This window comes from Aulostomus chinensis, chromosome 3 (genome assembly GCF_037954235.1).
Source record: "Aulostomus chinensis isolate RoL2024-O1b breed Wild chromosome 3, RoL_Achi_v1.0, whole genome shotgun sequence".
In the NCBI taxonomy this organism is placed as follows: Eukaryota; Metazoa; Chordata; class Actinopteri; order Syngnathiformes; family Aulostomidae; genus Aulostomus; species Aulostomus chinensis.
In genome coordinates this window covers 3101990-3114843 of record NC_141322.1, presented here as the reverse complement: position 1 = coordinate 3114843, position 12854 = coordinate 3101990, and the positions used below count along the sequence as shown (strand labels likewise).

Sequence of the window (12854 nt, the reverse complement as noted above, 5' to 3'; positions counted from 1 at the left end):
ACCATGAGAGCAGAGATGCTCCCTTTCTGTTTCCATGACAACAGTACACAAATGTCTACCATCTGTATTCGACTGAAGGGCAGAGGAGGACTTTGCCAGTTTTACTGTTAAAAACAGTCATTAACTCTCCATATGTTGGCCAATAGTAATATTTTAGACCATCTTTTTCAGTTGTGACTCCAAGTGCTGAGCTGACAGCATTGATCCGTCTGCCTGTCATCTTCTGTCCTACCTTTGTCTAAGTTTGATGTGCTTCTCCTAGTGAAGGTGTTGAATGACATCATCAATCCCAGGGTGATGGCGAAGTGCTCCTCCATCCATGTTGGTATCAAAGTGGTGAGAGTTGAAGTTGAGGAGGTAGAAGCTCCAGTTGGACCCAAAGTGTGACTGCAGATGTGACAGCTTCATATTGACCCTTGTGTTCATCATTGTCTGTGCTACCTGTTGGCTGTCACTTTACTGTGGTTCTTCCAGTTAAGTTGCTGAATATCATCAAGCATGAATGTGGCAAAATACAGCATTGAAAACAGGACATTTGACTGTGGATTAGAAAGTTCAACATTCATTGTCCATGTACACTGTTATTGTGACAATAAAAGACAGACATCAGCTGTGGTGAACATGGGAATTTATTAACTGATTAATTTGAACAAAAGGTCAATTAGAGACAGTCACTGCATGTGTAACAAAATGGAAATTATAAATCTGAAGTCAAATAAAAATGCTTTTAGAACATACAGTGAACATAATTAATGAAAGTAATTTAGAACTTCAATGAAATTTCTCCCCGTTGGGGTTCAATGAACAAACTATTTACAAGTTTAGTGAAAGAAACCCAACATTCCCACATGAGCAAGCACTTGGCGACGGTGGTGAGGAAAAACTCCCTTTTACAGGAAGAAACCTCAGGCAGAACCAGGCTCAAAGTGGGCGGCCACCTGCCTGGACCGGTTGGGGTTGAGAGGGAGAGGGAGAGAGATGGGGCTGGGGTGGAGAGGGGAGATAGACTTGGGGGTGAGGGGCGGGGGCAGTGGGAGAAGAGGAGAGAGATACAGAGAGAGAGAGAGACAAAGAGGGAGGGGGCTGAGAGGAGAGACAACAGGCAAAAATACATACAGAATACATTTATAAAACATTTATAAGAGACCAACAGCAATAATGTGACAGACAGTGACTCACAACAACTATAAATGACCAACAACAACTATAAATATCAACTACAACAACGTGCTGTGACCCATGATTGTCACGCAGCACCAGTGGAACCATGATTCGTGGAGCTAAACTACCAACTCATAGTCACTACAAAACTGCAGTAAGTGCAGTGCGTGACAGTGGAATAAGTTAAATAAATACATGAATAAATACCTTAAAAACCGTGCATGTCAAGACATACACAGAATAAATAGCCAAAGTTAAAAAGGTTAAAAAAGTTAAAAAGATTAAAAAGGGCACAGAGAGGTGGAGTGGGACTTTCTATTCTAACAAATGCCAACAGTCATGCCAGGCTTCCTATCAACAACAGGTCCGAGTCAACTTGTCCTACCAGCACACACAGAGCCAACTGAGCTGACATGAGGCTAGTATTTGACCTGGGACAGCCATGTAGCTTTGACACTCAGTCATCCTGGTGGTCAGAATCGCCCTGGAAATCCTCAAAGTCATCCAAGCTAAACAAACTGGCGAGGTCATCTAACTCCCCCTGATCATCTGAAACAGAAAACCTACACAGGATCCCTTCGTGATCGCTGAAGTAGGCTGGCCAGACTGCACATTCCACGTCGTACTGTGACGTTTTAACGTAAACGTGGTCAATTAGCGTCCCCTTTTCTGTGGTCTCTTGTGTCACGTGTTGGGTGAACCCTTTTTCTTCCATAAATTTACAAATTGATGACCCTTTCAAAATGTTCTCGTTAAAGTCTCCCATGACTACAACAGTGTTACTTGTTGGAGTTAACCAGTCAAGCAACCTCCCCACATTGCCTTTGAACAGCAAATTTGGATACGCTGGTGGACGGTAAATGACGGCCAGGGAAATGCTCAATTTTTTGTGCAGGCACACCAAGCACTCCAGATTGAAATCGGGTACCTGCAGAATGTCGACGTCCGAATGGGCTAAACTATACAGGCCGACGCCACCGCGTTCTAACTGCTGGAATTTGGAGAATGTGGGGTCAGCGGCGCTGTAACACAGAGACCGAGGACGACTGTGGAAATCGTAGCCAGAAATTTGCACACAGTCCAATGAGGACTGTGCAGTGAGCCATGTTTCTGTGACAGCAATGCAGTTAAGCTGCAAATGCTGCGTGCAGGACACCAAGTCTAGCAGGTGGCGACTTAAACTTTGTACGTTCATCAAATACACCGCGAACTGTGTATTTGATGAAGGCTGCTCAATCAAAAATGGAGGCATGCTAGCTATGGCCTCCTTAATGGTGTCCTTGCAGTAAATGGCCTTTTCTTCAAAGTCCTTGATGATCAGTCCCGACAAGGCCCTAACACGACTGAGAGCTACATACGCCTGCCCAGGTGCAAATACCTTCTTTAAACACACAACAGCCTGGTCTACAGTCAACCCCTGTACTTTGTGGACTGTACAAGCCCACGCTAGCCTGAGGGGAAACTGCACCCGCACACAACCGCGCTTCCTGGTCTTCTCCCTGTCTGGTTCAATAGCAGTAGAATGCCTGTATTCTACTGCTGCGTGTGGACGCTCTGTCCTCCTCTGTCTGCCAATGTTGTCGTCATCGAACTTGACGTAAATTCTCAGAGGAAATGTGGGGTCGGGGCCAAATTCAATGTAGCTGACAGTGCCACACGCGCCATTGACCAGACCGTCCTGGACGTCGACGTTACGACAGAGCATGACTCTGGCGTTTTTGGCCAAACACAATTTAGATTCCAAACACGTGCCCTGCCCCTTGCTAATGATTCCAGGTTCCAATTTGCCGGTTTTGCGGTTCGGCGTAAAGTCTTTAGCGTCAATTTCAACATAATCTGGGCACGTGCGGAACAACTGGTTCAAATTAAATTCTTCCACTTGCACATTTGTGGTGAAAATATGCAAGGCCGAGCTATCTTCCCCTGTCTCTCGCGATTTCAAAATTTGGACGTCGCCGTCTAACATGGGGGTTTTCTTGGAACGCACCCGAAGCCTGTTCAACATCTCAGCAAAGGAGCTGTCCTTCTGTCTGACGACAGTAGTCAGCTCCACCACGCTAAAGTGGCACCACAGGTCCACACCAACCTGACCAGCGTACAGCGGCTTCCCTTTAACGGGAGGCAACTGGTAGAAGTCACCGACGGCTATGACGCTAACATTACCAAATGGGGAAAAGTCACCGGTCTGTTTTAGCTGCCTCAACCTGCCGTGGACGTATGCCAACAGATTGTGATCAACCATGCTAATCTCATCAATGATGACAATTTGTAGGTCTCTAAATGTGGCCCTTAGAGAGTTCAGTTTGTCTTCTCCCAAGGGTGTGTAAGGCAAGCTGGAGTGTGTGCCAATACTCAGCGAGTGATGAATTGTTGCTGCATTTAAAGTGTATGCAGCTATGCCCGTGGAGGCCATTAACAGAACCGAAATGCTATCTGGTTGATGACAAAGTGTTGCCAGCAGTCTCCCGGCCTCGTACTGAATGGCCCTAATTAAGTGACTTTTCCCCGTCCCTGCACCGCCTGTCAAAAACACATGCAGAGGCTCTGGGTTCTTACCCATGGCCTTCTGCAGACACCACTGTAACTTTGTTGAAGACAGCCATTTGCGTCTCGTTCAGAGACCTAACTAAGGCCAAGCCGTCACTTCTGGGCAAAATGCTCCTGTTCCTCTCCAAAAACACATCTGTTTTTGGTTTGGCAGCCGCCAAATCGGGAACATTTTGTAAGGCGTCAGCCAAATGCTCATCAGCATTTTCGCCTTGCCTTTGCTCTTTCATTTCCTCTAAACACTCGAGGCGTTCCGCTTCCAGCTCAGGACAGAGCTCCCCCCAAACATCCTCATCGACCTGACCTTGCTGAGCAATCTCCTCAGCGTGATCCAACTCAGGACAATCGACCTCAAACCTGGCCCTGTTCTCATCGACGACGCTTTGCACCGACTTCATCGAACCGTCCCTAAACCTAACCTCTCCATCCTTATAGAACTGACTGAACAGATGAAACCCCTCAGGTTTCAGATCTGCGTCAATTCTGTAATGGAGATACATCTGAAGAAGACTCTGATAGTGTGCTTCCTCCTGTTTTTCTAAGTCGAAGCGCATGTAGCGCACAACAGCGAACTGAGACCGCGTTCTCCTCAAGATGAAGCCAAGTCCATTCTTCAGTTGAATCATGTTCTTGGGCTTTTCATTATTGCTGAGAAGACGATACTCAGACGCAAACGTAGCCATACACATGTCGTCAAAAACCTGGTCATCTGGCCTGCTCCTATACCTATCGACTATATTCGGCATCCACATATCCTCTGACCTCATGTCACCACAAGCAGCTTTCTGCCTCAACACACTGAGGGGTAAACTCATTCTAACTACATTTGCCCCTGTTGGCACAAAAACAACCTTCCTGGAACACTCCCTCAGATGCATGTTCGTTAGCCTGTACACCGACTCCTGGGCACAAACGTCCCTGTTGTGCAAATACACACTTCCTAGTTTTTTCAAAGCCTCTCTAGCAGAGAGATTTGATTGTTTGGATGCTTCTTTTTGTGCGTTGGCCAATAAAAGCCCAATTTCTCTCTCGGCTTTGGTTATATACGAAATGATGTAAATGATTACTGCATAGGCATCGGTGACAAAGCTAATGTCCATGTTAGCATTCCAGCACTTCAACAATTTCTTATTGTACTGGTTCACCCAGACATCCTTTACCCCTCTTTTATAGACTATCCTAGTCTTTGTGTGCAGGCGCTTATAAGCCAGCTCAAAAATCTCCTGATTAATGCCCAGAGTCTGGAACAAGTGGTCCACGCTAGCGTAGGCCACTTCTCCTGCGTCCGCTTTTTTAACAGCCTTCTTCACGGCTTTCAAAATGGCGTGTGCCGTCTCCTTATTAATGGGATTCGTGTCTTGAAAACAATTACAGACCGGCACGCTTGTTGACTGAGGATTCTCTCTGGCCTTCGGATCACAGGTACAGGTTTTAATTTCCGTTTTACAAACAAAAGTCCGGGCCGAAACAACTTTTGGGAAATGGAAGCGACACGTTCCGTGTTTCAAACAGGATTTGGTGTGTCGCCTGGAGTGGGCTTGAACCGATGCCACGATAGCCGATAACGTGTCATCGTCAGGGTTTAAGTCGCAGGTGACATATTGGTCAATAAATGCCACCACCTCCTCATCTGTGTTCTTATCAATTTGGGGAGCCCCCTCAATCCAAAACAGACAGTGGACATGAGGGGAGCCGCGCTGCTGAAATTCTACTCGATAAAAGTAATCTGTGATTTTGCCAATCGGTTGTGAAGGAGACTTGAGAACCTCATTCAAGAAGCAATGCCACCTGTAGTCAAACATCCTCGCGGCTGTCACGGGGTTCCTACGCAACAGCTCGCACCTGTCTGCCCACTCCAAATCTTCCACCGTCTGCGTTCTGCCCTCCTGCTTCAGGATACTGGTCAGGAGATTCTGCCAGCGCAGATCAGCAGACGAAAACGAACAGAACCACGTCGGAATCCCCAACTGACGGACGCATGCTAACAGGTCCTTCTGAACCGACTGCCAAAAGGCAGGCGTTCCTCGAATGGGCTTCAGAAATCTGAAGCCCTCGTCGACCTGCAACATCTGCTTCAAAGTGTCCTCGTTCATCAGCATCGCTGCGCTAACCTTCTGGGACTTGTGACCTGCCCTACCCTTACGCCCTGCCACGGAAACTTTCGAGGACACTTGCTCAGTCTCAGACATGTACTGACTGAAGAAAATGTACTCAACGTTGCCGGAATAGCGGCCATCCACATGCATAATCCGGTTATTGAAGTACCGCGTCAGAGTCAACGCTTGCGAGCGCCCGTCGTGAAATGTTTTCCTACCCAGAGGAAACAAGACGGGGAAACACTTGGCCTCGTTCGTGTGGTCAGAAAGCAGCCTAACTGGACTATTCCCTTCCGCAGGCGCCACGTTGATTATGTCCTCGAAATACTGGTCTAATGCTTCCTGACCAATATCAACAGGCATAAGGCAAGTGTCCTGAAACATGCAGTGCTGCTGTCTGTCATGCAACAGTTCATCTTGAATTATTTCTGTTGAATCATCTATCACGTCGTCTTGACCACCTGACGGAGCTGTCACCGCACCCTCTGAAACGACCTGCTTCTGCTCACAAGACTCTGCCCCCTCTACGACAGCTCCGTCCTCACCGTCAGACTGAACCTCCTCAGTCTCGCCATCGTCCTGGCGACAAAAGTCATTGACCCAATCCTCATTGAAGTCAATGTTCTGGTAAAAAGGATTATTCCTTTTTAAAAAGTGCAGCGCCTGTCTTACCCGTGTACTATCGACAAACTGATACCGATAATGTCCCTTGTAGGTCAACTTACGTTTAAGTTTGACCTGCATCATGGACCCTTCCACGCTAGTCCTAGGCAACACATTGGTTGTCTGCACGACATTAGCCGGAACGCATGTTACCGGCCCATGTACTCCGTTCTGCCCCCCTTTTGGCAATGCCAACAATTTCATGAACGGAATATGCAGCGCAATCAAGTGTTGCTCCAAGCTATTCAAGCATCCCAGTTCCGGCGGAATGGGATCCGGTGTCAGGTTGTTGACCCAACACTCAGCTGGAATCTGCCCTTTGGAAATTTTACTGTGACACGTATGGCAGATCCAAAGTTGACCCCTACAAGCTGCCAACCCACAAGGCACAACACAATCACTACCACACCTATGCAAATACGTGTCACTTATGCATCGGTTAGCAACGGCAACTCTAGCAGAATTTCCAGCGTACATTTCGTAATTACAACCCAGCACCTGAGTTCTGAACAACAACCGATGACACACACAACAGATGAACTCAGGGCCGTCTCTAACCTTATCCAAGAATTGTTCCATGACAAAGTTGAAGTCTTGATACTTTTCAGCTCTTTTTGTCCTATTCAATTGAACAGTGGCAATAACTTGTTTCTTAAATTCTGAACTGCCACGATACTTTTTTGTTATAACTTCCTTCCGGTTAGCTCTAACTGTCTGTCTATGCTTGATGTTGTGTCTATACTTAACAAGACTTCTGGCTTTAACGCTCTGCCTATGCTTGATGTCATCTCTGTATTTGACAACACTTCTGGCTTTTACATTCTCTCTGTGGTTTATTTTCTGTCTATATTTCGTGACACTTCTGGTTTTAACAGTTTGTCTATGTTGGAGATTGTCTCTATATTTTTCTATACTCTTGGCTATCACACTGAGTCTGTACTGGATGTTTTGTTGATATTTGAGTATACTTACAGCTTTACTTCTGGTCTTAACTTTTTGTCTATGCTGGGGATTCTGTTGGTAATCGTGTCTAATCTTTGCTTTTACACTCTCTTTGTATGCTAAATGTGTGTGATATTTATTGAGCATTTGTAATTTTTTTCTCTCTCTGTAGAGAGCATTTTCCCAATACATGTTTTTGTTTGTCAAGAGATGTTTTTCCCTCGTCAATTTATTCAATTTGTCCTGTTTTTTTTTTTTTAGCTTCAAATATTTAGACCGCCCAGCATCGACAGTTACTTCAGACCGAGTATTCATTTGCAGAAACTGATCAGTATCAAGACCTTTGTCGGAAACAACGAAAGGGAAATTACATTCTACATGTTCTGTGTCAACGTCAGCGGGAACTTGTAACGTAGTCCTCAAGGTGTAAGTTGGCACATCCACAAGTTTACAATAACCATAACACGTCTGTTGTCCAGGCTGAGACACACAGACCACATTCTCAAAATGCCTGTCCAGGATGTTTTGTACATAAATGCACTCAGGGTGAAAAAGGTCACTGGCACTACTATATTTAAGCCAACGTCCATCCAGAAAAGTACAAACACTAACTCCTAACAAATCTGCTGTGACCTGTATTTCCACCTCTGTGGCCCAAGTGTTAATATATTTCATCCTGGACTGCTGGAGGTACTGTGACACAGAGGAATCGTGTCTTCTCAAAAGAGAGACATATTTCTGAGCATTTCTCTCCAGCTCTTTACAAACAGCAGATCTAATCTTGCGATGGTGCTTCTGAGAGCCACTCACTGCCTGAGAGATGGCCCTGAAGAAGCAGTTCCCATCAGCAACGATCCTCTCATTCTTACATGGAGGACCGATCAATCCAACTTCTGTGGAGAGTGGAGGATTGAACTTGTCAAAGTCAATATTTAACTTTTGACACAAAACCTGACAATTATGTACACCGAGAGGACAAAACAGTAGCGTGTCATTTGTGACAGCACAAACAAATTCTACGTCTGTGTTAAGCATACAGCCTTCAAGCGTCTTTAATTTCTTTGACACATGGTTGTCAGGAGAAATTGTGCGCTTTGTGCCATGAGTACCGTGTGGTCCTTCCTGTGATGCAGTGCTGACATTAAGAGATGAAGCAATGTTAGACATGGCCAGATTTGTAGGTACAGTAGGAAGACCTTTGGAGATGGTGGAGTCATCATGTACGGTTTTGTCAATAAAGGTGGACTGTCTCACTTCACTGGCCTGAAACATACAGCTCTCTCCAGATGGAACTGCATTGACATCTGAACACACAACAACACCACACAGTTCGAAAAGTTTCTGGTTTGCACTGAGACTCTCAGCCAAACAGCAGATGTAGTGATGCAGGTCATCAAGACATGCAAAATGCAGAACCACACTGGTACCACGGCAATGTGACAAGCCACTATAATTACGTGAGTGACTGTCGACAACAGCAAACTGTCCATCCTGATGGATGATGGAAGTGGTGTTTCCACACAGTGTCATAAGACATGTGCTGTAGTCACTGAAGATGCTGGCCAGTCCATCACGCAGACTGATAAAGACACCAAAGTCCACCAGCTCCCCTTCAGTCACACCTACTTCCCCTAACAGTACATCCCCAAAATGGAAACTGCATACCTGTCCATCAACTTCCAAGTGATGTGGCAAGTCAGGAACAGATAGCAGATGTGAGGGATGTGTAAAAGAGCCACTGTCACGCAAGAAAGTGTATAACTGATCTCCTTCAATTAAGACACGATCTACATCACACCTTTTCCAGGTGAACACACTGCTTAAAGTGTGTTTGGCTATGCTGACCAAAGCAATAGCCATACACTGCAGTCCTCCATACTTGAACTGCTCATGTCCCTGATGAAAAGAGCCCTTCACAATCTTACCTATCTTAATCCCTCTACTATTAGGAGCCACCATTGCCACATCATTGCCATTGGAATCTGCATTAGCTGCTTTTACATCATGCACAGAGAACATAGAGCAGTCAGACTCAGCTTTGCTGGGCGTGTGCGTCGTCTGCGTTGGCTCCTCGACAGGCGATTCCGTCAGCAAGGCCGGGCGAGCTGCGGCAACCTCCCTCCTCGGACCCTCTGGCACCAGGGCAGCAGTCAGTGGCACCGCAGACTCCTCCTCGCACGCCTTGGCTGCCGCCTCCACCTGTTGGAAGATGAACAGAGAATGTAAAATGTAAATAAAGTAGGAGAGGAAATGTTGGTGATTTGAATTAGGCACAAGAAGTAAACTGTATGTAATTAAAGCAAGGCCAACCTGCTGCGCTGCTGGACGGGGCTTGGAGGCGGACACGGTCAGACGGGCAGGTGGTGTTGCCAGCACCTAAATAAAGAAAAGGAGATTAAGTACAAAAGAAGTGGATTTTTAAGTTTAAGTCAAAATGCAGGTATAAGTTATATTGCAGTTATTGGAAGAAGACATCCAAATACTAACCTGTCGCTTTCCTCCTTTGTTCTTTGAGGCAACACGTTGGCGCTGGCGCTTCCCGTTGCCAGGGGGAGACTGAAAGAAGGGTAGAATTTTTGTTTACAACATCAGAGATGCATGTAGGCTTTAAACAGTAAATGTAATGAGTGCTATAGTTACCTGGCCAGCTGGTGGAGCAGCAGTGCAGCCGGAGCCAGAAGAAGGTGAAACCTTCTCCATGGCATCCAGCATGTCACTGCTGAACCACACCGGGTTGGACGGGATGGGAGACTGTCGGGCCGGAGGTGTACCAGTCTTTCAAACAGAAAGCAAAGAGGGGAAGAAGCACAAATATTAGTTGTTGTTCATAACAAGAAGATTTAAGAAATGTGCATTTGGATAATGTAGTAGTGAAATACATTACCGCGCATGCCCGCCCAACGACGGTCCACTCCCGGGGGTCACGATGACGAGGCACAGGAACGTGTCCCGTCACGATCACCCTGGGAGACACCCTCACACGCGGCGATGTGCGGGGTGACACGGTGGGCTGTGGTGGAGGGGGGGCGAGCTGACGGACCGCGGCGTTCCACAGCAGATCCACCACAACCGGCATGCCATCGGAGTCGCTGAGGTGAACCTGAAAGACATGAAAACAAAGTAGACTTTAATGGCGTAGGGTAACATAGCATGGAACAAGAGGGAAGGTAGAGCATTTAACATATGTAAGTGATGACATTATGCTGCACTTACACCGTCGTGGCACCACAGCTCCAACCGATGGACTGGGAGGTGCTCCGCCATAGACACGTATGGGATACCTGGAAGATGTACACGGCATAAATATCTATGGTAATGGTGTAATGTGCATGAAATAATAGAGCGTCAAAGTATGAATGTGACGTAACAAGGAGATGTGAAGAGTGACATACCCATGCGCGCTGTGACACGGCGGTATTCCTGACGTAGCAGGTCCTGCAAGGCCGGATCGATGGTTAAGCGTGGAGGGAAATCCATCACTAACACCTTGAAGGGCGAAATGAAACAAATGTCATATATGATTGTAAATAATTACATAACTAAAAAGTGTGACTGTGTAGGAGGGAAGACATAATAGCAACAGTATATGACAAACAGAAGCTCACCGTCGACCAGAGGCTGCTGACAGTGGTCAGGAGAGCACGGAAGTCCAACGCCGCCTCACCAACAGTCCTGCTGGCTGTGAGGTTGTTGCTGGGGGCCCCCACGCACACCAAGTCCGGGGTCCAGGGGAGGGTGGCGTGCATGACCTCGGTCCTGAGGTCAGAGGCGGCTCCACCTGGAACGGATAAGAAGCCAAAAGTGAGAGAACCTTGCGGCATACTCACGAACCCGTCGACGATGGCGCGCAGGTGGGAGTCTCCGAGGACGAACACCATCTGTCACAGAAGCACATGTTTAGAACACACAGCAAGGATGAGTGCGTAGAGGCATGCAATAATGTAGAATGAAAAAGATCAGTACCTTCTGGCCCGGGGACTGAGCAGGAGTGACAAGCTTCACGGAGTGGTTGGTGTAGAGTGAAGTTTGCCATCTCCGCACGCGATGGCGGTGTCCGGTACCGCGCCCTGTTAGGATGGAGATGTACAAGAATGTGAGGTCATGGCTGACATGTTTTTTTGTGGCAAGTGTTTAAGTGGGAGCGGCAAGGTGTTTAAAGAATAGGTAATACATACGAGCAACAAACTCGGGGATAGGTGGCCCAGGGATCCAAGGCTGCCTCTCCGCCATCCTCCGCTTGGTCGCCTGGGCACGCCGGTGGGCCTTCGCACGGGGCATCTATGAAAGAGAATGTATATTGATTGATCGTTCACAATGAAAGCATGAGACTATATTATGCTATTTGTACTCACAAACAGGAGAGATGTTCACTTCTTAAGTGAGGTTATTAAAAAGAAGTGCAACTTACCTTGGCAGTAGGAGATGGTCAATGTGTAGTAGTGTGTGTGTGTGTGTGTGTGTGTGTGTGTCAATGTGAATGAATGTAGAGTTGTTCAAGTATGCAAAAGTTATGCGTTTGACTAAATGAAGTGAGTATGTAAGTATGTGTTGAGTTTGAAGGTGAGAGTAGTTTGGAAGAATAGTGGTTGATATACAAGATGGAGCAGACCAGCAAGTCACAAGCAGGTAATCTGTAAGGTAGACATGAAGGTACTGTTTTATATACACACAAGATATACAGATAAACACACACCTATAAACATAAATACACACCTTCAGACATAATCTAAAAAAGCTATTATTCATGTGAAATGATGGCATTAATGAACGTGTGTAATAATTATTTGTAGTGATTGACAGTGAATTATATTATACATACTTATATCGTTTCACACTGTTATACAATATAGAGAGAAAATCATTAAACAACTCACATACATCAGAAGTATGATATAAATTTTAAAAAATGGTTAAATGGATACAGAAACATACGAAGCTGTTAGTCATGTGAAATGATTAAGTAAAAGGGACTAGGTAGCAGTTCATGGCGGTGAGGCGAAATGGCGTTCATTTCGTGCAGCAACACGAAATGGCGGAGGCGAGGAGCCTAGTCGAGGCGAGGTGAAATGGCGGAGCTAGCGGCCTCCTGTGGAGACGCGAAATGGCGGAGCTAGCGGCCTCCTGTGGAGACGCGAAATGGCGGAGCTAGCGGCCTCCTGTGGAGACGCGAAATGGCGGAGCTAGCGGCCTCCTGTGGAGACGCGAAATGGCGGAGCTAGCGGCCTCCTGTGGAGACGCGAAATGGCGGAGCTAGCCTCGTCTCGAGGGGCGAAATGGCGGAGCTAGCGGCCTCGTGTGGAGACGCGAAATGGCGGAGCTAGCGGCCTCGTGTGGAGACGCGAAATGGCGGAGCTAGCGGCCTCGTGTGGAGACGCGAAATGGCGGAGCTAGCGGCCTCGTGTGGAGACGCGAAATGGCGGAGCTAGCGGCCTCGTGTGGAGACGC

At 46.9% G+C, this 12854-nt stretch overlaps 1 protein-coding gene across 1 annotated transcript; it reads right to left on the bottom strand.

Moving 5' to 3' along the window:
• Window positions 1-611: 611 nt before the first annotated feature.
• Window positions 612-12074, bottom strand: LOC147267386 (uncharacterized). The gene is given in 11 exon segments (XM_086198231.1): window positions 612-3743; window positions 3745-9608; window positions 9720-9785; window positions 9897-9965; window positions 10050-10184; window positions 10294-10509; window positions 10623-10690; window positions 10802-10895; window positions 11015-11287; window positions 11373-11476; window positions 11585-12074. Coding segments are annotated over 11 exon segments (9117 nt in total). The 5' UTR covers window positions 11688-12074; the 3' UTR covers window positions 612-1618.
• Between the last annotated feature and the right edge of the window lie 780 nt (window positions 12075-12854).